At 31.1% G+C, this 27389-nt stretch overlaps 1 protein-coding gene across 1 annotated transcript in view; it reads right to left on the bottom strand.

Annotated features, from left to right (window-relative positions):
* Window positions 1–27149, bottom strand: part of LOC119612582 (protein anachronism) — a 41037-nt gene extending 13888 nt beyond the window's left edge. The window contains 4 exon segments of the mRNA XM_037968391.1: window positions 3605–3841; window positions 3982–4120; window positions 4123–4408; window positions 26601–27149. Of these exon segments, the coding sequence (XP_037824319.1) occupies window positions 3605–3841; window positions 3982–4120; window positions 4123–4408; window positions 26601–26863 (925 nt within the window). The 5' untranslated portion in view covers window positions 26864–27149.
* Between the last annotated feature and the right edge of the window lie 240 nt (window positions 27150–27389).

Genomic DNA, 27389 nt, shown 5'->3' with positions numbered 1-27389 from the left:
TTGAAGTTATGCAGTATTAATTTTTAATTTAAATTACGCAGTTTAGAGAAAATTTGTTACTACATTTTTTAAATAACTTCTTAGAAATAAAAACTCGACTTGATTATACGTTTTTAAACAATGAAGCAGTTATTTTTGCTGAAATATTTTCAAGTTTGTTAATGAATGTCTACGCCAACGTTATTACATAAAAGATATTTGATTTAAAAACGTATTTGGGTCCAATCCGACTATATTAAATCGGAGAATTCAAACATTACAACTTTTCCTAGTCTATAGTCTAGTCTATAGTCTAGTCTATGTTAGTCTAGTCCTATGTCTATAGTCTAGTCTATAGTCTAGTCTATAGTCAGTTATAGTCTAGTCTATAGTCTAGTCTATAGTCTAGTCTATAGTCTAGTCTATAGTCTAGTCTATAGTCTAGTCTATAGTCTAGTCTATAGTCTAGTCTTAGTCTAGTCTATAGTCTAGTCTATAGTCTAGTCTATAGTCTAGTCTATAGTCTAGTCTATAGTCTAGTCTATAGTCTAGTCTATAGTCTAGTCTATAGTCTAGTCTATAGTCTAGTCTATAGTCTAGTCTATAGTCTAGTCTATAGTCTAGTCTATAGTCTAGTCTATAGTCTAGTCTATAGTCTAGTCTATAGTCTAGTCTATAGTCTAGTCTATAGTCTAGTCTATAGTCTAGTCTATAGTCTAGTCTATAGTCTAGTCTATAGTCTAGTCTATAGTCTAGTCTATAGTCTAGTCTATAGTCTAGTCTATAGTCTAGTCTATAGTCTAGTCTATAGTCTAGTCTATAGTCAGTCTATAGTCTAGTCTATAGTCTAGTCTATAGTCTAGTCTATAGTCTAGTCTATAGTCTAGTCTATAGTCTAGTCTATAGTCTAGTCTATAGTCTAGTATATAGTCTAGTCTATAGTCTAGTCTATAGTCTAGTCTATAGTCTAGTCTATAGTCTAGTCTATCGTCTAGTCTATAGTCTATTTATGTCTAGTCTATAGTCTAGTCTATAGTCTAGTCTATAGGTCTAGTCTATAGTCTAGTCTATAGTCTAGTCTATAGTCTAGTCTATAGTCTAGTCATATGTCTAGTCTATAGTCTAGTCCTATAGTCTAGTCTATAGTCTAGTCTATAGTCTAGTCTATAGGTCTAGTCTATAGTCTAGTTTTTCCTATAGTCTAGTCTATAGTCTAGTCTATAGTCTAGTCTATAGTCTAGTCTATAGTCTAGTCTATAGTCTAGTCTATAGTCTAGTCTATAGTCTAGTCTATAGTCTAGTCTATAGTCTAGTCTATAGTCTAGTCTATAGTCTAGTCTATAGTCTAGTCTATAGTCTAGTCTATAGTCTAGTCTATAGTCTAGTCTATAGTCTAGTCTATAGTCTAGTCTATAGTCTAGTCTATAGTCTAGTATAGTCTAGTCTATAGTCTAGTCTATAGTCTAGTCTATAGTCTAGTCTATAGTCTAGTCTATAGTCTAGTCTATAGTCTAGTCTATAGTCTAGTCTATAGTCTAGTCTATAGTCTAGTCTATAGTCTAGTCTATAGTCTAGTCTATAGTCTAGTCTATAGTCTAGTCTATAGTCTAGTCTATAGTCTAGTCTATAGTCTAGTCTATAGTCTAGTCTATAGTCTAGTCTATAGTCTAGTCTATAGTCTAGTCTATAGTCTAGTCTATAGTCTAGTCTATAGTCTAGTCTATAGTCTAGTCTATAGTCTAGTCTATAGTCTAGTCTATAGTCTAGTCTATAGTCTAGTCTATAGTCTAGTCTATAGTCTAGTCTATAGTCTAGTCTATAGTCTAGTCTATAGTCTAGCCTATAGTCTAGCCTATAGTCTAGTCTATAGTCTAGTCTATAGTCTAGTCTATAGTCTAGTCTATAGTCTGTCTATAGTCTAGTCTATAGTCTAGTCTATAGTCTAGTCTATAGTCTAGTCTATAGTCTAGTCTATAGTCTAGTCTATAGTCTAGTCCTATAGTCTAGTCTATAGTCTAGTCTTAGTCTAGTCTATAGTCTAGTCTAGTAGTCTAGTCTATAGTCTAGTCTATAGTCTAGTCTATAGTCTAGTCTATAGTCTAGTCTATAGTCTAGTCTATAGTCTAGTCCTATAGTCTAGTCTATAGTCTAGGCTATAGTCTAGTCTATAGTCTAGTCTATAGTCCTAGTCTATAGTCTAGCTATAGTCTAGTCTATAGTCTAGTCTATAGTCTAGTCTATAGTCTAGTCTATAGTCTAGTCTATAGTCTAGTCTATAGTCTAGTCCTATAGTCTAGTCTATAGTCTAGTCTATAGTCTAGTCTATAGTCTAAGTCTATAGTCGATAGTCTATAGTCTAGTATAGTCTAGTCTATAGTCTAGTCTATAGTCTAGTCTAGTCTATAGTCTAGTCGATAGTCTAGTCTATAGTCTGTCTATAGTCTAGTCATAGTCTAGTCTATAGTCTAGTCTATAGTCTAGTCTATAGTCTAGTCTATAGTATAGTCTATAGTCTAGTCTATAGTCTAGTCTATAGTCTAGTCTATAGTCTAGTCTATAGTCTAGTCTATAGTCTAGTCTATAGTCTAGTCTATAGTCTAGTCTATAGTCTAGTCTATAGTCTAGTCTATAGTCTAGTCTATAGTCTAGTCTATAGTCTAGTCTATAGTCTAGTCTATAGTCTAGTCTATAGTCTAGTCTATAGTCTAGTCTATAGTCTAGTCTATAGTCTAGTCTATAGTCTAGTCTATAGTCTAGTCTATAGTCTAGTTCTATAGTCTAGTCGATAGTCTAGTCTAGTCTAGTCTAGTCTAGTCTAGTCTAGTCTATCTAGTCCTAGTCTAGTCTAGTCTATAGTCTAGTCTATAGTCTAGTCTATAGTCTATTCTATATAGTCTATATACTAGTCTATAGTCTGGTCTATAGTCTAGTCTAGTCTATAGTCTAGTCTATAGTCTAGTCTATAGTCTAGTCTATAGTCTAGTCTATAGTCTAGTCTATAGTCTATTCTATATAGTCTATATACTAGTCTATAGTCTAGTCTATATACTAGTCTATAGTCTAGTCTATACTGGGAATATAGTTATTATAGTGCTAAAATACTATCAATTAACCTACCGAAAGCATGGAGTCAAATATGATACGATATTCGTTAAACTTTAAGATAAAAGTTCTGATAGAATCATCTTCAACCATCTATGCAAATTCGTGGTCCGATATTGCCCATTTTCAAGACCAAACAAATCTTATTAATAGAGAAGCTTCTCTTCTTTTAGCCAACGGGCTTTTAGTAGACAGACCGACGGATGTGGCTGGATCTTTATAGGATTTAATAAGGACCAATAATAGATATAATTTTGTGGATCTAGGAATTATATTTGATGTATTACAAATGGAAAGAATTATCTTTTTTTGGTATCGTGATTTTAAGGAACACTAACAACTCGAAAATATTATTATTATCACGCGAAATTTTTGGGATTTAAATCCAAATTATTGAAGAAACATTTATTAATCCTATATCTCAATAATATATTCCTGTTTGTAAATCAATAAAGATTAATTAATAAAGACCCTCTCTTCCGTAAAACAAATGTTAGTTACGCATGGCAAACAACACACATACCTGCCTGGTTGCAATTTGGTGGCTTAAAGAACAAGCCCGGCTTCAAGGGCTGCTCTTCCTCATCGTGAACTTCAATCATAAGCCAGCCCACAAGAACGGGAGAACGATTCTGTTGAGTTTGTTGCAATTGCTTGGCGGTCTCTTCCCAAATGTAAATGGCACGTTTGATGTCAATTTCCACCCAACCAGTTTGTGAAACATTCATCATGACAGTGTTGCAAATGCGCTTCTTGCGTTCTATAAAACGAAATAGAAAAAAAGCAGCAAGCAAGCAGCAGAGTATGAGGGAGAGAGTGAGAGAGTTAAAGAGAGAGAATGAAAAAAAGCAATTAAGCAAAATTAAAAACATCGTTCACGAGGCCCTAAGCAATATTTACCATACACACCACGTTTGTTACGACGCATTTGCTGGACAATTGAAACGGTAACACGTATTTGAGCATCCATAGTTGGTTCAGCACATCTCTTTAGCTTGGTTGTCTCTTCACCTTCCGTTTCGTCATCGGTATTTTTGGGGTCTCTTTATTTTGACTGTTATTGTTATTCTTATGATCATTGGTATTATTAGGATTTAGTTTATACAATCTCAATATGGCCGAATCCAAATTCAAATCTTTTCTCTGCTCGAATAGAGTTTGTGAGAATTGTATGGTGATATTGTTGTCTTGCAGCCAAGACGAATCGGTAGCTTCTGAATTACAAATCGGATAGGCAGCCATTTCATGTAGAGGATGTTGTTCTTGATTCTCCTCGGAATTGACATTTTGTATGGCATTACTAATGCGATTTCTAATGTCGTTTATGCTGAAATTATAATGCAAAAAAAGTGTCTGTTATATTTTTGGTTCAACTGTTTTTAGGTAGGTAATTCAACTTGTTGTTCTGTTGTTTTGAGTCATTGACATTATGTTATTTATTTTGTCCAAAAATACAATGCCCAGACATAAGTACATACTTCAAGGGGTGTTTTGATTATTTAAGCACAAATTTTTGTTTTGTCAATACGTTTAAGGTTTGAACAAAAGTTCAATGAAAATTCATTCAATAATTTATGAAACTTTTTTTTTTGCAATCAAAGAAAATTTAAAGATTTTACATATTCCTTTCAAACTAACCTAACTTCGAATTTTCGAAAAACAAAAAATCTCAACCTTAAAAATAACCAAATTATTTATTCTCTAGACTACTCCAACAGCCACAAAAATTACATTTGTGCATATTAAGATAAACTGCCATTTAGGCAGCAGACAGGAAACATGATTAAATGTCAGATTGCTTGTAACCATGTGTAGTAGTTGCACTAGTAGCCAACAACAACAGCAACAAAACAAGATTAAACCACTAATCAACAACCGCCACTACTGCAACAGACACAACAACAAACAGCAGACAAAATGTGAATAATAAAGTAACAAACAGCCAAACAAACAACCAGACGAAAAGTCATGTAAATATGTAATGGTTATGCGCATGATCAGAGGGCTCGTCTAGGCCACAGACACCAGACAGTTAATAGCTGTTGCTGCTACCGTCTGCTATTTGCCAGCATATTGTCGATGATAATGATGCTGAGGTACATGACGATAATGACATGTAGTAAACTTAACAGTTTTTAGTTTGTCCTTCCACATTTGTTTTGTGTCTGGAAAAGTGTCTGGTCTGCTTTTTTTGTTGTTGTTGCTGTTGTACTCTATTCTTGTCTGTAGAATGTCTGGTACATATGTAAAAAAATTGTTTTTTTTCGTTTTTTTGTTTCAATTAATTGCAGCTTGTAAAGGTTGTTGCATGTACAACAAAAAAGTGCAAACTTTATGCATGTGAATCTAGATGTCTATGACTTGGTGCTTATAGACGGACAGATGGTTGGAGCGACCGATAGTTAGATAGTGTACAAAATCAGTAAGTTAACAATTTTGGTTGGCGTACAAAATGCTGTTGCAGAAACTGTAGATTACAACTCTTTTAAGTTTACTTAGTCGATAGGTCAAATATCACTTTAGAGTTTGGTTTTTGTTGTTGGCTCGCGTCCATTATGATTTACGAAATCGAAATCGTGTGACCCCGCGTCTTTGCCAGAAGATACTGGCAAAGACGCGAACATTTAAACTAACTACTAACTAACTAACTAACTAACTAACTAACTAACTAACTAACTAACTAACTAACTAACTAACTAACTACTAACTAACTAACTACTAACTAACTAACTAACTAACTAACTAACTAACTAACTAACTAACTAACTAACTAACTAACTAACTAACTAACTAACTAACTAACTAACTAACTAACTAACTAACTAACTAACTAACTAACTAACTACTAACTAACTAACTAACTAACTAACTAACTAACTAACTAACTAACTAACTAACTAACTAACTAACTAACTAACTAACTAACTAACTAACTAACTAACTAACTAACTAACTAACTAACTAACTAACTAACTAACTACTACTAACTAACTAACTAACTAACTAACTAACTAACTACTAACTAACTAACTAACTAACTAACTAACTAACTAACTAACTAACTAACTAACTAACTAACTAACTAACTAACTACTAACTAACTAACTACTAACTAACTAACTAACTAACTAACTAACTAACTAACTAACTAACTAACTACTAACTAACTAACTAACTAACTAACTAACTACTAACTAACTAACTAACTAACTAACTAACTAACTAACTAACTAACTAACTAACTAACTAACTACTAACTAACTAACTAACTAACTAACTAACTAACTAACTAACTAACTAACTACTAACTAACTAACTACTAACTAACTAACTAACTAACTAACTAACTAACTAACTAACTAACTAACTAACTAACTAACTAACTAACTAACTAACTAACTAACTAACTAACTACTAACTAACTAACTAACTAACTAACTAACTAACTAACTAACTAACTAACTAACTAACTACTAACTAACTAACTAACTAACTAACTAACTAACTAACTAACTAACTAACTAACTAACTAACTAACTAACTAACTAACTAACTAACTAACTAACTAACTAACTAACTAACTAACTAACTAACTAACTAACTAACTAACTAACTAACTAACTAACTAACTAACTAACTAACTAACTAACTAACTAACTAACTAACTAACTAACTAACTAACTAACTAACTAACTAACTAACTACTAACTAACTAACTAACTAACTAACTAACTACTAACTACTAACTAACTAACTAACTAACTAACTAACTAACTAACTAACTAACTAACTAACTAACTAACTAACTAACTAACTAACTAACTAACTAACTAACTAACTAACTAACTAACTAACTAACTAACTAACTAACTAACTAACTAACTAACTAACTAACTAACTAACTAACTAACTAACTAACTAACTAACTAACTAACTAACTAACTAACTAACTAACTAACTAACTAACTAACTAACTAACTAACTAACTAACTAACTAACTAACTAACTAACTACTAACTAACTAACTAACTAACTAACTAACTAACTAACTAACTAACTAACTAACTAACTAACTAACTAACTAACTACTAACTAACTAACTAACTAACTAACTAACTAACTAACTAACTAACTAACTAACTAACTACTAACTAACTAACTAACTAACTAACTAACTAACTAACTAACTAACTAACTAACTAACTACTAACTAACTAACTACTAACTACTAACTAACTAACTAACTAACTAACTAACTAACTAACTACTACTAACTAACTAACTAACTACTAACTAACTAACTAACTAACTAACTAACTAACTAACTAACTAACTAACTAACTAACTAACTAACTAACTAACTAACTAACTACTAACTAACTACTAACTAACTAACTAACTAACTAACTAACTAACTAACTAACTAACTAACTAACTAACTAACTAACTAACTAACTAACTAACTAACTACTAACTAACTAACTAACTAACTAACTAACTAACTAACTAACTAACTAACTACTAACTAACTAACTAACTAACTAACTAACTAACTAACTAACTAACTAACTAACTAACTAACTAACTAACTAACTAACTAACTAACTAACTAACTAACTAACTAACTAACTAACTAACTAACTAACTACTAACTAACTAACTAACTAACTAACTAACTAACTAACTAACTAACTAACTAACTACTAACTAACTAACTAACTAACTAACTAACTAACTACTAACTAACTAACTAACTAACTAACTAACTACTAACTAACTAACTAACTAACTAACTAACTAACTAACTAACTAACTAACTAACTAACTAACTAACTAACTAACTAACTAACTAACTACTAACTAACTAACTAACTAACTAACTAACTAACTAACTAACTAACTAACTAACTAACTAACTAACTAACTAACTAACTAACTAACTAACTAACTAACTAACTAACTAACTAACTAACTAACTACTACTACTAACTAACTAACTACTAACTAACTAACTACTAACTAACTAACTAACTAACTAACTAACTAACTAACTACTAACTAACTAACTAACTAACTAACTAACTACTAACTAACTAACTACTAACTACTAACTAACTAACTAACTAACTAACTAACTAACTAACTAACTAACTAACTAACTAACTAACTAAACTAACTAACCAAAGCAAAAGTTGTTATGATTTGGGAATAGTTTAAGCCATTAACTTGGTGAACAGACCATCCATTTCTAGACGATCGTATCCTTTCAAGAATAATTATTTCTCAATTAAATCCTTACAAAACCGATTTCATACATGCAAATAACTTACACTTGACTTAATAGTTCTTTTACATTCTTTTTAAAAATCCCTGCTAATATTTACTTAAGTCTAGCCTTCTTTTTATATTAAACACATCTGTTTGTATGTGTTTACCTTTTGGCCTTCCTGCTCTTGTCAATGTCTAGATTGAAACAAATATTGTTCCAATTGTGGTTCTTGTTGTTGTTGCTATTGTTTTTATTTTATTTTACAACTTTTTACTACAATTTTTATTTCGGAAATACGAGAGAAATATTTAAAATTATTCATTGATGCAAAATGCATCATTCTTCTTCCACTCATGTATTCATTCATTATAATGAGAAGTTTGTATAAAAAAAATGTGAATGTAAGTATGTCTACTATATACTAGTAGAAATTTCTACGTGTATACGAGGGCTAGTTGTAAAGTTTGTTTTTATTTCATTACTATTTCCCTGCAGTTCGACAAAGAGTCAATGCATCCGAAAAAAACAGTGATTTCCACTAACGTCTAACTATCTGGTTGGCTCTAATTCGTCACGGATGTACTCTTTGTAAACGAGGGTGTAGATGATCGTCACATTAGTGTCCCCTTTGTAAGCGAGAAGGGGACACTTAAGAAGCACTTGTGTGCCTCTTCGTAACATATGGGGTGACGATTGACTTCCTCGTAGGACAAGCACATGTTAAAATATCTAGTCACCCGGACAATTGGTGACTAGGTGTAACCCTATGTGGTAGGTTAAATAGAGAGTTCGGGACTGTCTGACCGAACTTCTGGGTTATTATAACATAAGTATAAATCTTCTTGAAACCGATCAGAATTAGCTCTATTGATCTATTGACTAGTCTAGTCCGTTGGCTAGTCTATTAGATATTTTGTTAACTGGTCTGTTGACCTATCTATCGACTAGTCTGTTGACTAGTCCGTTGATTAGTCTATTGGCTAGTTTGACGACTAGTCTGATGACTAATCTGTTGAATAGTTTGTTGACTACTCACTCTAGTCTGTTGACTAGTCTGTTAACTAGTCTGATGATTAGTCTGTTGAATAGTATGTTGACTAGTCTATTGACCAAATTATTGTATGATCTGTTGAATAGTTTATTCAACAGATCATACAATAATTATTGACTATTCTATCGACCAGTTGAGCACGCTATTGAGTTATTTGTTGACTTTTCTATTAACTAATCTGTTGACCAGTATGTTGACCGATCTATTGACTGGTCTGTTGACTAGTCTATTGTATATTGACCATCATATTAACTTGTATATTGACTAGTCTGTGATCGGTCTATAGACTAGCCTGTTGATTAGTCTATTGACTAGTCTGTTGACTAGTCTATTGAATAGTCTGTTGACTAGTCTATTGATTAGTCTGTTGACTATTCTATTGACTAGTCTGTTGACTATTCTATTGACTAGTCTCTTGACTATTCTATTGACTAGTCTGTTGACGAGTCTATTGTCTAGTCTATGGACTAGTTTATTGACTAGTCTGTTGACTAGTCTGCAGACTAGTTGGTTGACTAGTCTTATTACCAGTATATTGACTAGTCCGTTGACTGATTCGAAGTCACTTTTAAGTTCAACCTCTTATCTATGATTTTACTAGTGTACAAATGTTTGTGTAATAGAAAACCTAAGTAAGTTAATGTGAATTTGTTGTTTTTTGTTTTTATGCAGTAGATGAGTCTGTAATGAAATGTTTGTTGCATTTTTTGTTAAGTTTGTAAAATCCCAAGTAAATAATAATAATAATAATGAAGTAAAATTAAGTATGTGGAAAATGTGGTTTAAAGGCTACTTAGGTTAACTGTTTGTAATGAATAATACAGCACATACTTATGTACATGGTAAATAGTATTATTATGACTGAATGACTGACTGACAGACGTTTATGCTTGTTTGTTGGTTTGGTTGGTTCGTTGGTTGATGGGTGGGCTTTGTTTAGTTGTTTTTGGTTTTGTCTCGACTCGAGAGAATGTTGAATGTTTAAATAGCAGAAATAGAGAAGTTTGCATAAAAATTAAAAAAAAAAGAAACAACACAACAGCAACAACAAACACAGTAGTAGCAACAGCCGGCTAGACAGTGTCTAGCCGCGTTTTGTATGCCAGAATATAAAAAAAAAATCACACAACAACAGAAACAAACAACAAAAACAATTTATTATGTGAACTACACCTTACAATTGCTATATAGTAGATGTGTGTGTATGTGTGTTTGTTTGTGTTGTTTTATCGGTGTGAACACACACAATCACAAACACTTACCAACAAATTGAGATGCAGTCACATTTATGTTTTTTTTTCTTCTTTACTTAGCTAGATGCAGACACAATAGAACCAACAAAATGCAACAGACCAGACCAGACACACTAGAGTCAGAGACTAAATACTGGCATAAACTTAGAAAAAAAGAAACAAAACTGAAACGACATATGACGCCTCCAACACCGCCGCCAACGTCTGACATTTCAAACAAAAAACGTTTAAATATAAAACTAAATCTGAACACAAAGTAAACAAATGCAAAAATACGTCTAAAGTGCAAAAAAAAAAAAAATGCGACACTTTTATGTCTAAAGATCACATCATTAGAAATATATGTATGTTTAAGGCAATCATAAATGGGGTGACATAGAAAATTATTTATTTATTGGGTTTAGATTTTTATGTTAAGATTTATAAGAATCTATTTAAATAGCGAGGGCAGAGGAAGAATTAAGTGTGAAAAGGAAGAAAAAAAGTCTGGACTAGTCCATAGACTATTTCATAGACTTGGAAATACTCAATAGATTAGACTAAGGACTATTCAATAAACTTGTCGAATGACTAGTCAGCAAGCTAGTCTAAATACTAGGTAATAAACTAGTTCAAAGACTAGTCAATAAACTAGTCCAAAGAATATTCAAAAAACTTGTCTGAAGACTATTCAATAAACTGGTTCAAAAACTTCTCAATAAACTAGTCCAACGACTATTCAATAAGCTAGTCCAAAGGCTAGTCAATAAACTAGTTCAAATACTAGTCAATCAACTAGTCGAAAGACTAATCAATAAACTAGTCTAAAGACTAGTTAATAAACTAGTCCAAATACTAGTTAATAGACTAGTCCAAAGACTAGTTAATAAACTAGTCCAAATACTAGTTCAAAGACTAGTCTAAAGACTACTCAATCAACTAGTCCAAAGACTAGTTAATAAACTAGTCGATAAACAAGGCAATAGACTAGTCGTTAAACTAAGTCTGTAGACCAATCTGTAGTTTAGTCTATTGACTAGTCTATGGACTAGCCTATTGACTGTAGTCTATGAGCTAGTTTATGGTCTGATCTGATGACTAGGCAATGACCTATTATATGACTGGTCTAATGTGACTTGTCTAATCTAGTGACTAGTATATTGACTAGTCTTTGGACTAGTTTATTGACTATTCTTTGGACTAGTTTATTAAGTAGTGGTTGGAGTGCTTTATTGACAAGTCTTTGAACTCGTTTATGGACTAGTCTTTGGACTAGTTTATTGACTAGTCTTTGGATTATTTTATCGACTTATCTTTGGACTAGTTTACTAACTAGACTGTGGACAAGTTTATTGACTAGTTATATTATTGACAAGTCTTTGAACTAGTTTTTTGAATAGCCTTTGGACTAGTTCATTGACTAGTCTTTGGACTGGTTTATCGACTAGTCCTTGGACTAGTTTATAGACTATTAGTATTAGTCTATTGACTAGTATTAGTTTTAGTCCATTGACTAGTATGTATATGTATTAGTCTATTGACTAGTATATGTATTAGTCTATTGACTAGTATATGTATTAGTCTATTGACTAGTATATGTATTAGTCTATTGACTAGTATATGTACTAGTCTATTGACTAGTATATGTACTAGACTATTGTCTAGTATATGTACTAGTCTATGGACTAGTATATACACAGGTCTATTAACTAGTTTGTGGACTAGTCAATTAAATAGTATGTAGACTAGCCTATTGAACAGATTGTGGACTAATCTATGGACTAGTTTAAACACTAGTTCATACTGGTCTATTGACTAGTTTTTAGACTAAGCTATTGAATAGTCTGTGGACTAATCTATAAACTAGTATTATGACTAGTCTGTGTGCATAGACCTGTAGTCTATAGACTAGTTTATGTATTAGTCCATAGAAACGTCAATATACTAGTCCATAGCCAAGTCAAGATAGTCAACACACTAATCTATGAATTACTCTATTAAGTAGTGTATGAATTAGTGTATGGCTTGATCTTTGGACGAGTCTTTTGATTAATCTTTGAACTAGTTTATTGAGCATTCTACGAACTAGTATATTGACAAGACATTCGACTATTCCGTGGCCTACTCTATGGACTAGACAATAGGTCCATCAATTATTAGTCTATAGACTAATCTAATGAATAGCTCATAAGTTACTGGAATATTATCAACGTCAAAATGTATTAATTATTTCCGTGATTATGAGAGATATGGTCTCGACTTCTGGATCCTAATAAGATTCGAACTGTTTGAAAATTTTGTCAAATTTCTTTACTATAAGTAGTATAGTTCGCTCTATATTAGTCCTATTATTTGATTTATAATGCCCCTGTCATTCATTCTCTTAACCCAATAACAATGACAACAAATAGTATGATCTACTTGATCTACTTGTTTACTTGTAGTAATAAATATATTTTTTCCTCTATGTAGACTCCATTTATTTAATCGACTATAACAAATGATCATTTAGCCAAAAGATTGCGCGTGTACATTCAATTCAAATAAATAGTTATACAAAATGATATTTGGATTAGAATTCTAATTTTATGTCTTTTTGTTGTTGCTGTTGTTGTTCCTGTTGGGAAATTTAAAATTTATATGAATGTCTGCATATTTATTTTTTTTTTTCGTCTACAATCAGCGCCAAAAAAGTAAATAAATAAATAAAATAATTTAAGTTGTGTATAAACTTTTCTAAATAATAATTCTATTTTCATTCATTAAAATATTTTCAAATTTAATTTGCATGTGACGGTGTAGTTGTTGTCAGACATAGACTATAAGAAAGATAGACAGACATGTTTGCAGGTATTTTTTATACATATTTCTAAAAGAATTCGCATATTTTTTGCGTATATTTCCAAGATTGTAGACAAGGTAGGAAGCCGGGAAGGAAGTATCACAGAGATTATGTTTAGAAAGAAATAATAATTTCAAGATCATTATACAAATGTCGCAGACATTTTTTTCAAATGTTTTTTTTTTTTTTTTTTAATTCATTCATCTACTACTACTGTCGTCTAGATATTGACCGTTTTTTTTGCGTTTCTTTTACTTCGAGCATGCAAATTTATGTATTTCTCATGTGTGTGTCTGTCTTTCTGGCTGGAAATTAAGTTTTAAGCTTTTAATATCTATTCTGCATGTCTACTCCTATGATCCATGTCTGCACTGTTTGTTTGCGGTTTCTGTCTGTCTGTCAGTCAGACGATCATTATACATTGATATTGTGGCATGAATATTGTGGTTCCTTGCAAGTGCGTCTGTCTGGGACGCCATTAATATGGTAACATGAGAGCAATTAATTTGATACAATTGAAAACATTGATCTGTTTCACATTCTTAGCGCCCATTCAAAGTTTCGTTTAATCGTTGTTCGTATAAATGCACCGAATTAATGTTTAAAGATTTATTTAATAGTTAATTGTATAATTATGGAAAAATCAATTAAGATTAAAGAAATGGAATGTGTTATACATATATACAGTTGAAGAAATTTTGATTCTTTTTGGAAAATTTTTATAAATTAATGTAAAATTTTGCAAATTTGTAATGATCATTGATATCTTAGTCAAGTTATTAATTACACTACTGCATGGACTAGTGTGTTGACTCTTATACGGTCTTGCATATTGACTAGTTTATGGACTAGCCTATAGACTAATCTTTGGATTAATATATTGGCTAGTCTTTTGACTATTCTTTAGACTATGGACTAGTCTTTGTACTATTCTTTAGAATAGTCCATTGGTAAGGCAGTGGACTAGTCTATTAATAAGACTATAGCCTATAGATTCTTATTGGGACCAGTCTATTAACAAGTCTATGGACTATTTTATTGACTAGTATATAGATTAGTAGTATAGATTAGTATGTAGACTAGTTTATCCATGCGGATTAGTCTCTTTATAAGTCCATGGACTAATATATTGACCATACTTTGGGCTAGTCTATTGACTATAATATTTTCCAGTCGATTGACTAGTCTATTGATTATACGGACTAGTCTATGGTCAAGCTCATTGACTAGTATATTGACTAGTGAGCTAGTCTATTGACTAGTCATAGGTCTATTTTATTGACTAGTATATTGATTAGTCTATTGACTAGTTTGTGGAAGCTTATTGTCTAGTCTATGAACTAGTCTATTGTCTAGTCTATGGACTAGTGTATTGTCTAGTCTATGGACTAGTCTATTGTCTAGTCTATGGACTAGTCTATTGTCTAGTCTATGGACTAGTCTATTGTCTAGTCTATAGACTAGTGTATTGTCTAGTCTATAGACTAGTGTATTGTCTAGTCTATAGACTAGTGTATTGTCTAGTCTATAGACTAGTGTATTGTCTAGTCTATAGACTAGTGTATTGTCTAGTCTATAGACTAGTGTATTGTCTAGTCTATAGACTAGTGTATTGTCTAGTCTATAGACTAGTGTTAGTTATAGACTAGTTCTAGTCTATAGACTAGTGTATTGCCTAGTCTATAGACTAGTGTATTGCCTAGTCTATAGACTAGTGTATTGCCTAGTCTATAGTATAGACTAGTGTATTGCCTAGTCTATAGTATAGACTAGTGTATTATCTAGTCTATAGACTAGTGTATTGTCTAGTCCATAGACTAGGGTATTGTCTAGTCTATGGACTAGTGTATTGTCTAGTCTATGGACTAGTCTATTGTCTAGTCTATGGACTAGTGTATTGTCTAGTCTATGGACTAGTGTATTGTCTAGTCTATGGACTAGTGTATTGTCTAGTCTATGGACTAGTGTATTGTCTAGTCTATGGACTAGTGTATTGTCTAGTTTATGGACTAGTCTATTGTCTAGTCTATGGACTAGTGTATTGTCTAATCTATGGACTAGTGTATTGTCTGGTCTATGGACTAGTCGCTTATCTAGTCTATGGACTAGTGTATTGTCTAGTCTATGGACTAGTCTATTGTCTAGTCTATGGACTAGTCTATTGTCTAGTCTATGGACTAGTCTATTGTCTAGTCTATGGACTAGTGTATTGTCTGGTCTATGGATTAGTCGCTTGTCTAATCTATGGCCTAGTGTATTGTCTAGTCTATGGACTAGTCTATTGTCTAGTCTATGGACTAGTCTATTGTCTAGTCTATGGACTAGTCTATTATCTAGTCTATGGACTAGTCTATTGGCTAATCTATGGACTAGTCTAGTCTATGGACTAGTCAATAGACTAGTCTATTGTCTGGTCTATGGACTAGTCTATTGGCTAGTCTATAGGCTAGTCTATTGTCTGGTCTATGGACTAGTCTATTGTCTAGTCTATGGACTGGTCTATTATCTAGTCTATGGACTAGTCTATTGGCTAGTCTATGGACTAGTCTAGTCTATGGACTAGTCTATTGTCTACTCTATTATCTAGTCTGTGGACTAGTCTATTGTCTAGTCAATGGACTAGTCTATTATCTATTCTATGGACTAGTCTGTTGGCTAGTCTATGGACTAGTCTATTGTCTACTCTATTATCTAGTCTGTGGACTAGTCTATTGTCTAGCCTGTAGACTAGTCTATGAACTAGTTCATTGTCTAGTACATGGTCTAGTCTATGGTCTCTTCTATGGACTTGTCTATTGACCAGTGTATAGACTAGACTATTGCTTAGTCTGGTCTCTTCACTAGTACATATATGTATTAGTATATTGCCTAGTATATGGAGTAGTCTATGGAATAGTCTCTTGACTAGTATATAGACTAGTCTATTGCAGTTGACATTGTAATAAAATCGAAACATAAAATGCATTTTTACTCGATCAGACACATTAAAAAGAAACTTAATTATTTTTCACATGGAAATAAAAACAAAACTGTTGCCAAGGGAACTATTTATAGATGATTTAGTTGTGGTTGTTGTTGTTGTTGTTTTTGCTTTTGTGGTGGCAAATAAAAATGAGAATTTTATGCAAAATTCAAAGCAACATTGTATACAAAACTATCTGTGATCAAATGACTGATAGACGACACTCTTTTTGTCATTTATCATTGGTATGTTTATAGCAAAGTACGTAGACATAATTGTTTGGGTTTTGTTTTTGTTTATTTCAAAGAGACAACAGCTATGAGCAACTAATTAGTAAACATTTTTTATATTCGTATTAAAATAATTAATAGAACTCGCAGTGCTGCTAATTACATGACCAGCACTGTATGCTTGATGGAAAGGAAAAAAAAACTTCATTGTGTCTGGTCGTGAGTCTAAACAAAGTGCATAAATGTTTTTCTTAAACATGAGTCGTCTGTCAAAGATTCATGAAAAAAAAAGCACAAGAAGACATTGTCTGTTTGAATTTTTCCATTCAACAGACTGTTCTGAATGCAAAAATGTGAGTGAGTGTGTGTGTGTGTAGTTCTGAAATGCATGCATCATGCAAAACTAATTTGTTATGTCAACAATTTCATACACAAGTTAACAAACAAACAGTTGCTGCTACCAACAAACTTCTATTTCTGTGACCAAATAAATATGTGACTGACTAACTAACTAACTAACTGAGTGACTGACTAACTGACTGTCTGGTTGGCCGTCCAGCCGGCTGAATGAATGATCTGTTAAAGTCTTAAATGCCAGACTGGCTGACATGTATTGATATTGTTTTTGTTAATGTTTCTACTGCTTCTGCTGTTATTGACGATGTTGCCGGTGCTTAAGTTTGGAACATGTCTGGTTCAGTGTCTGACTGGCTGGTTGTTGGTACAATGTTTATTTATTTCTTTCTTTCATTCTTTGGCTGACTGCGTTGTCTTTTGAGTGAAGGTGCCAGACAGTGAAATGTGTGGTTAATTTTTATATAAATAAGAAGTTTAATTGATCATCACGATACTCTCTCGTATTTCTGTTGTTGAATTTTTTTCTTGTGTTTAATTATTTTATGTTTTACTTTTAAGTGCAAATTAATGTTGCATACAAATGGGGATATTTTCATTAATTACTTTAGTTTGGTTGTTATGTAACTAGGTATATAATTTAAGTAATCGTTGATTTTTATTAAAGGTGCATATTTGAAATCTAAATTTGAAATTGTTGTGTTTTTAAGGAAAGAAATTTGCTATTAAAAGGCCGGGAACTGTGAGACCTTGCTCACATATAGAAGATCGTGGTTAAGAGGACTTAAGATCAAATCCCTATGGGAAACTGTTGTTACACAAATGGCTCTAAACTGGGAGATAAAACGAGTCTAGGGAAAAACCGGAAAATTTTCGATAAAATTTTCTTTTTTATAGAAAATTAGTCCAGTCTGGTCCAGAGTATAGACTATGATCTGGTCCAGAGTATAGACTATGGTCTGGTCCAGAGTATAAACTATGGTCTGGTCCAGAGTATAAACTATGGTCTGGTCCAGAGTATAGACTATGGTCTGGTATAGACTATAGTCTGGTCCAGAGTATAGACTATGGTCTGGTCCAGAGTATAGACTATGGTCTGGTCCAGAGTATAGACTATGGTCTGGTCCAGAGTTTAGACTATGGTCTGGTCCAGAGTATAGACTATGGTCTGGTCCAGAGTATAGACTATGGTCTGGTCCAGAGTATAGACTATGGTCTGGTCCAGAGTATAGACTATGGTCTGGTCTAGAGTATAGACTATGGTCTGGTCCAGAGTATAGACTATGGTCTGGTCTAGAGTATAGACTATGGTCTGGTCCAGAGTATAGACTATAGTCTGGTCCAGAGTATAGACTATGGTCTGGTCCAGAGTATAGACTATGGTCTGGTCCAGAGTATAGACTATGGTCTGGTCCAGAGTATAGACTATGGTCTGGTCCAGAGTATAGACTATGGTCTGGTGCAGAATATAGTCTATGGTCTGGTCCAGAGTATAGACTTTGGTCTGGTCCAGAGTATAGAATATGGTATGGTCCAGAGTATAGACTATGGTCTGCTCCAGAGTATAGACTATGGTCTGCTCCAGAGTATAGACTATGGTCTGCTCCAGAGTATAGACTATGGTCTGCTCCAGAGTATAGACTATGGTCTGCTCCAAAGTATAGACTATAGTCTGCTCCAGAGTATAGACTATGGTCTGCTCCAGAGTAAATAAATTTTCTATTTTATAGAAAATGTTCGATAAATTTTCTGTTTTTTCTGTTTTTCGATAAAATTTTCTTTTTTATAGAAAATTTTCGATAAATTTTCTATTTTATAGCAAATTTTCGATAAATTTTCCCTTTTATAGAAAATTTTCGATAAATTTTCTCTTTTATAGAAAAATTTCGATAAATTCTCTTTTTTATAGAAAAATTTCGATAAATTTTTCTCTTTTATAGAAACGTTTCGATAAATTTTCTCTGTTATAGAAAAATTTCTAGAAATTTTCTCTTTTATAGAAATTTTTCGTTAAATTTTCTCTTTAATAGAAAAATTTCAATAAAATCTTCTAATTTGTAGAAAAATTTCCATAAAATTTAACTTTTATATACAAATTTCGATAAATTATTCTCTTTTATATAAAATTTTCGATAAATTTTCTCTTTTATAAAAAAATGTCTATAAATTTTCTTTTTTGTTGAAAATCTTCGATAAAATAACTTAGCAATACAATACAATTCTAAATAAAATTAAACATAAATTCTTTAAAACATAAATTCTTTTTCCTTGAAAACTTTAAAATAAAATCGTCGTCTTTAAAACAGTCACTAACACCGATTCGCAAATGGCCAGTAGGCATGCAAAATGTATGTTAACTGAAAGACATGTAAAGAGTATGACTACAAACGATTACGATTATAATTATTTTAACCAATTGACCAATAACTGCAGACAGCGTAACAGCAGCAAAAGCAACAACAACGACAACGAAACGGCAGCAGCAACAGCAGTAAATACCATTAACATACATCCATACAAACATATGTGAGTACATCTATACGAATGGTTAATGTAATGTAAAGTGTGTAATTGTGTAAGTGATTTGTTTTGTTGTTTTTCGCAAAAAAATAAAATTTTTGCATAGCAACGACCTACAAAAAGTTCATTAACGGAGAGATACCTAGACATGTCCCAGACACTAGGCAGACAGTATTATAAATGTTTAAACATACATATTTACTTACTTTTGAATGTAAGTATGTTTGTTGGTTTGTGTATATAAATATAAAGAGAGAATAGACAAAACAAACCAACCAACAATTTAACAAAAACATACCAACCAAACATTGGTTAACACAAATACATATAAAGATGTACTTGTTAGTGTTGAAAAGTTAGGTACTAATGTACTTTTTTCAAATCGATTAAAAAGTACTATAATATTACTTTATAGAAATTGGTAATTGAGACCTTTCTCACTATTTGCCTTTAAATTAGTACCCATCGTGTTTGTACAAACAATATTCCTAAAGAATATTGAATATTACATCGAAAAGGACCATTGCATCTGAAAGAAAAATCTCAAGCAAATATTTAAAAATGTTTATTATTCATACGCCACGAAGTCCATTTTATTTTTTGATTTGTTTAAAATAATTATCCTTTGGAGAATATGAACTACTCCATTGAACTATTGACTGTGGACTAGTATATTGACTAGTGTTTAGACTAGACTATGAACTAGACTGGATAAGTCCATAGAATTGTCGACGATAGTATGGATAAGTCTTTTCATTACCACAACTAATCTATGAACTATTTTATGTACTAGTCTATTGACTTATCTATGGCCTAGTCCAGATTATATACTATTGTATGGTCCATAGTATAAACTGGTCCAGAGTATAGACTATAGTCTGTTCCAGAGTACAGACTATAGTCTGTTCCAGAGTACAGACTATAGTCAGTTCCAGAGTACAGACTATAGTCAGTTCCAGAGTACAGACTATAGTCTGTTCCAGAGTACAGACTATAGTCTGGTCCAGAGTACAGACTATAGTCTGGTCCAGAGTACAGACTATAGTCTGGTCCAGAGTACAGACTATAGTCTGGTCCAGAGTACAGACTATAGTCTGGTCCAGAGTATGGACTATAGTCTGTTCCAGAGTATAGACTGTAGTCAGTTCCAGAGTATAGACTATAGTCTGTTCCAGAGTATAGACTATAGTCTGGTCCAGTGTATAGACTATAGTCTGGTCCAGTGTATAGACTATAGTCTGGTCCAGAGTATAGACTATAGTCTGGTCCAGAGTATAGACAATAGTCTGGTCCAGAGTATAGACTATAGTCTGGTCCAGTGTATAGACTATAGTCTGGTCCAGAGTATAGACTATAGTCTGGTCCAGAGTATAGACAATAGTCTGGTCCAGAGTATAGACTATAGTCTGGTCCATAGTATAGACTATAGTCTGGTCCATAGTATAGACTATAGTCTGGTCCAGAGTATAGACTATAGTCTGGTCCAGAGTATAGACTATACTCTGGTCCAGAGTATAGACTATAGTCTGGTCCAGAGTATAGACTATAGTCTGGTCCAGAGTATAGACTATAGTCTGGTCCAGAGTATAGACTATAGTCTGGTCCAGAGTATAGACTATAGTCTGGTCCAGAGTATAGACTATAGTCTGGTCCAGAGTATAGACTATAGTCTGGTCCAGAGTATAGACTATAGTCTGGTCCAGAGTATAGACTATAGTCTGGTCCAGAGTATAGACTATAGTCTGGTCCAGAGTATAGACTATAGTCTGGTCCAGAGTATTGACTATAGTCTGGTCCAGAGTATAGACTATAGTCTGGTCCAGAGTATAGGCTAAAGTCTGGTCCAGAGTATAGGCTAAAGTCTGGTCCAGAGTATAGGCTAAAGTCTGGTCCAGAGTATAGGCTAAAGTCTGGTCCAGAGTATAGGCTAAAGTCTGGTCCAGAGTATAGACTATAGTCTGGACAAGAGTGTAGACTATAGTCTGGTCCAAAGTATAGCCTATAGTCTATAATCTGGTCTAGTGTACAGTATAGACTATACTATACTAATGACTGGTCCATAGTATAGATTATAGCCTGTCTGGTCCATAGTATAGATTATATTCTGGTCCACAGTATAGCCTATACTCTGGTTCACAGTATAGATTATAGTCTAGTATGCAGTATAGACTATACTCTGGTCCAGATTATAGTGTGATCCAGATATAGTTTAGTACAGAGTATAGATTATAGTTTGGTCCAGAGTATAAACTATAGGTTGATCCAGAGAATACAATATGGATTGGTCCAGAGTATAGGCTACAGTCCTGGCCAAAGTTTAGACTATAGTTTCATCAAAAGTAAAAACTAAGTAAAGACTATATATAGACAATGTGTAGGCCAGAAACTGTTATAGACTATAGTCGGATCCACAGTACAGACTAAAGTACCATCTCTGGTACAATTTGCAATTTTCCCTTTTATTTGCCATTTCTCAGGCAAACATTTAAATCTGCATAAATTTCTGTACCATGTGAATGTTATTTCATTCATAATTGTTTAAAAAAATACATATAAATATTTAAGATAACAACAACAACTAAACGTCATTAGTTATTATGCTATTGACTGACATCGACATTAAATAAACAAGAAATAGACTTAAAGACGTCAGACATTTAATGTTAATAATAGACATTTTAATGAAATGTCTGTTCACGATTTGTAGATATTTGTGTAAGAATGTATGCATTGATAGCAATGCAATTATGAAGTTATTTCTTTATAGAATGTCTAGGTCCATTTTTTGGTCTAGTAACTTTTATAGTTGTAAATAAATTGAAAACAGATAAGTTGTTTTGTTTTTTAATTGTGAAACAAAGTTGAGTGTAGTAATAGCAGTATATATAGGCTATTCAGTTTATATGTCCATTATATATGTATGAATCATATCCAGTCGACATATACTGGAGTGAAGACCTCTTTTTTTAACCACCTGGCCTAGGTTCAAATATCTTTCGATTTCTATAATATTTTATATTATGATTTATGGATTCAAACTTGTGTTAAATTTTACAACAGTTGCAGCATAATGGGACAACGAGGCTCAACGATGACAGAGCTAAGGGTTGGTCCAAACTAGAAGAAGACAAGAAGCCTGCTCAGAATAAAGTAAGTCCGTGGTAAGTACGATGTTAAATATTTTTAAATTAACAAATTACAACATACAACGATACAATGCTACGACTTCGATTGTGATGTTGTATGTCCGATCGAACTTGACCAATAATCATTTTCTTAACAGCTTTTGTTTGTTGCTGTTATTGAGTGAAATTGAATTTTCGTATTGAAATTGTTTGGCCAAAATCAATTGGTTTTTTTATTTTATTTTTTCTTTGCTAATGTATTTTCCATATTCTTATTTATTTAAAAATGATTTCGTATCAAGGCTGTTTTCTTTTGAGTTTTTGTATATAAAATTTAAATAAGGTTAAATACCTTAATGTTAATACTTTTAATACTCAAAACATTTCAATTGCATTTGCTGGGGGAAAATGTTCTATATAAAGTTTGCAAATATTTTACCAATTCTTCTTGTTTTTTTTTTCAATTCTTTTAAGACAGACAAAGAGAACAAAAAAAAAAAAAAAAAAAAAAAATTTAGCAAATTTTATAAAATATTTAATATTACACAAGCTTTATATACAATTTAAATGTTTATTTAAGGTTGAGGTGTTATTAAAATTTATATTGTTTAAAATTTTTGGCACATAGTTTTTTGCACGTGTTTGTTTGGCGCCCGTTAACAATCGATAAATTTTTATAATTATTGGCGGATTTTTAAAATTAATTAATTGCATATTGTTTTGTTTATATGAGAATTTAGTTATAATTAATAAAAGTATTATATAGTTATGAATGCCGAATGCTATATACACAACATCAAAATGTGTGCCTTAAATTTTTAAGAAATATGGACCTAGATCTTTATAAATCCGATAATTACACCTTTTGTTGCAATGTTGATTAATGTATCCCTCTAACTGCTTTCTCTTTAAGGCTCTATAGTGTCTATCGCAGACAGATGTATGGACCGATGAAATTAGCTAGAACTTAGTAAGGATCCCGAACATAAGTTCCATAAGTTTGTGTTCGCCAAATATTACCCTATGAAGAAAAATTATTGGAAACCAATTTGTACAAAAGATTTTAAATTCTGCAAGCAATGTAAACCGATATCGCTCCCGATACAAAGATACAGAGGTAAGTCGTAAGAAGAATTAACTGCCATTATATTGTAAAAGTTCGTGAAAAAAAGTGGACTCAGCTATTAAAAAACTTTAATATCAAAAAATGTATTTTCGGGGTATGTTCATAAAGGGTTTAATAACTCGAAAATTAACATCGAAAAGTATCTTAAAGGGTCCATAAAACATATTGTTAAACAATACTGGCGATCTGAACGGTCTGGGTTCAAATTAGTAGGGGTTATAAGAGAGGAAAGGTCCATTATTGACCGCTACTTACGAATGATGGTATGATAGATTTTAGTTCATATACAAATATATCGCAAGTTACGAAAATTAAAGTAGTTTTCTGAAGAGGACCATATATAAGGACTATGGTTAAATGTGGCCCGCTATCCGCCGTACTTTACAGTATAACTTCTGGTTACATAAAACTTACTTGTACAGCATCAACGATTACTGCATAATCAAAATATATATAGTTCTACTTTAACTGTATTCCTGACTAGGTGAAATCGTGGTCTTATATTGTCCACTTTCAGTACCATATATTGCTCTCGTTTATGCTAGAATCTAATAAGGAATATATACTTTTGTGGGTTACGACCAATACTTGTCCCATGCTATTTTGATTAAAAATTGAACACTTCCTATAGGAAACTATATATTACACAATGGGACCATGCTTACTACATACTACTGTGTTCCGGGAGGGGTTTATTGGTTAACTGAAATCGTGCTCTTATATTGCCCACTTTCAGTACCATATATTGCTCTCGTTTATGCTAGAATCTTATAAGGAATATATACTTTTGTGGGTTACGACCAATACTTGATCCATGTTACATTAAACACTTCTATAGAAAACTATATATTACACAATGGAACCATACTCTACGAAATAGAGAAATATATTGAAGGGTTTTTAACACTTTCTTTAAAATTATACTGTGGATCTGTGCGACTTATCTATAAAATGTTTCCAAATAAATGGTGAAAATTTTCTAAAAAAGAAGAAAATTTATTGAAAATTTTCTAAGAAAGAAGTAAATTTATCGAAGAGATGAGAAAGAAGAAAATTTATCGAAAATTTTCTAAGAAAGAAGAAAATTTATCGAAAATTTTCTAAGAAAGTAGAAACTTTTCGAAAATTTTCAAAAAAAGATGAAAATTTATCGAAAATTTTCAAAAAAAGATGAAAATTTATTGAAAATTTTTTTAAAAGTGGAAAATTTATTGAAAATTTTCTAAAAAGTGGAAAATTTATTGAAAATTTTCTAAAAAGTGGAAAATTTATTGAAAATTTTCTAAAAAGTGGAAAATTTATTGAAAATTTTCTAAAAAGTGGAAAATTTATTGAAAATTTTCTAAAAAGTGGAAAATTTATTGAAAATTTTCTAAAAAGTGGAAAATTTATTGAAAATTTTCTAAAAAGTGGAAAATTTATTGAAAATTTTCTAAAAAGTGGAAAATATATTGAAAATTTTCTAAAAAGAAGAAAATTTATCGAAAATTTTCTAAAAAAAGAAGAAAATTTATCGAAAATTTTTTAAAAAAAGAAGAAAATTTATCGAAAATTTTCTAAAAAAAGAAGAAAATTTATCGAAAATTTTCTAAAAAAAGAAGAAAATTTATCGAAAATTTTCTAAAAAAAGAAGAAAATTTATCGAAAATTTTCTAAAAAAAGAAGAAAATTTATCGAAAATTTCCTAAAAAAAGAAGAAAATTTATCGAAAAATTTCTAAAAAAAAGAAGAAAATTTATCGAAAAATTTCTAAAAAAAAGAAGAAAATTTATCGAAAAATTTCTAAAAAAAGAAGAAAATTTATCGAAAATTTTCTAAAAAAAGAAGAAAATTTATCGAAAATTTTCTAAAAAAAGAAGAAAATTTATCGAAAATTTCCTAAAAAAAGAAGAAAATTTATCGAAAAATTTCTAAAAAAGAAGGAAATTTATTGAATATTTTCAAAAAAAAAAAAAAAAGAAAATTTATTAAAACTTCTCTAAAATACTAAAATTTATTGAGAATTTTCTTAAAAAAAAATTAATTGAAAATTTTCCTTAAAAAAATTTTTAAATTTTTTGTAAAAGAAAATTTATTGAAAATGATCTAAATCATAAATTTTTATCATAAAATAGAAGTTTTATTATAAATTTTTTAAAATTTGAAAATTAAACGATGTCTTAAAATAGAAAATTTATCGAACATTTTTTAAAATCATCAAAAACTTATTTCAACTACAAAGTAGATAATTTATCGTAAGTACTCCAAAACTATAGAATTTCATGCAAATTTTCTAAAAAATCAAATTTATTGAAAATTATTTATAATTGTACACAGAAAAAAATAATTCATATCTGGAATGAATTTTGTAATAAATTGAATGAATCGAACATGACTTTTTTTCCCAAACCATTTTAATTTTATGTATTAAAATTTTTTAACAAAAATAGTTTTTTTCATAAATAGAGAATTTAAGAATTTCATAAAGAGATTTTTTTATAAAACGACAATTATTTTACATATTTTTTTATAAATCAACAAATTGTGAAAAATTGCCGAATTTAAAAAAAAAACTTATAAAACTAGAATTTAAGCTAAATTTTCTATAAAGATAATTTATAGAAAATTCTTTATAGAAGAATAATTTATCAAAAACTTTCTATCAATCGAGAATTTGTTAAAAAATTTCTCGTAAATAAGGAATTTATTACATTTATTTTCAACATTAAAAATTTAACATAAAGTTTTGGAAAAGAAAACACTTAAAGTTGCACTTTTAATCATTTATAAACTTTTCCACTGTTAAATCAAAATTTCTGAAAAACTTACCGAAATTCTCGTATATTATTAAAATATTGCATGGTCCTTCCGTCAGCCTCAGACTCTTTGTTATTGGCATTAATGCCGGCCGAAATGCGGCTCATTTGAGCTTCGGTCAAATTAAAGATTTGCAAGACATGTTCGCGGTTATTACGATCCACCAATTCGGTATGAGTATCAGAGTTATCGAGTAGTAAAGTAGAACGTTTTGAGGGCACAGCACTAATCACCACTATTAAACAATAACAAATTAACACTGTAAAATGCCACATTTTGTATAAAAAAAATTCAACAACAATATTAAAGATTTTTCTTAAAAATCGTTTTCAAAAAATTCCTAATAAACAATAGTTTTTTTTTTTCAAAGTTTTATTCAATTAACACTTTGGCTAAAATTAATATATTTTTTCTTTCAAAACACTTTATTAGCTTTTGTTTATAAACTGTTAAGTTATTTATTCCATAAGTTCTTCTCTAATTTCTTTTAGAATTTTCTTCAATTTCTTTTAAAAATTTTAGTTTTCTCTTAATTTTTTTAGTTTTGTCTTCACTGTAAGAACAGCAAGTATGAAGTGATTTGCGCGAGGCACTTTAAAAGACTTAAATAACAAAAAATTTGTTTTCATTCGCATCTATAAGATTATGTGTTTTTTGTAGTTGTTGTTGTTTTTATTATTATTTTTCGGACTGCAAACGAAAACAGCAATAGCAACAACAACAACATGTTATGCACATACACTTGCACCGACATACCTGCTAACGATGTTGTTGCTTTATAGATTTACAACAACAACATCA

The sequence above is a fragment of the Lucilia sericata genome, unplaced genomic scaffold, assembly GCF_015586225.1.
Source record: "Lucilia sericata isolate MDLA Ls3-8-SP2 unplaced genomic scaffold, ASM1558622v1 Contig001743F_arrow, whole genome shotgun sequence".
In the NCBI taxonomy this organism is placed as follows: domain Eukaryota; kingdom Metazoa; phylum Arthropoda; class Insecta; order Diptera; family Calliphoridae; genus Lucilia; species Lucilia sericata.
The sequence above is the reverse complement of the archived record's forward strand: the minus strand, read 5'-3'. Positions and strand labels throughout refer to the sequence as shown.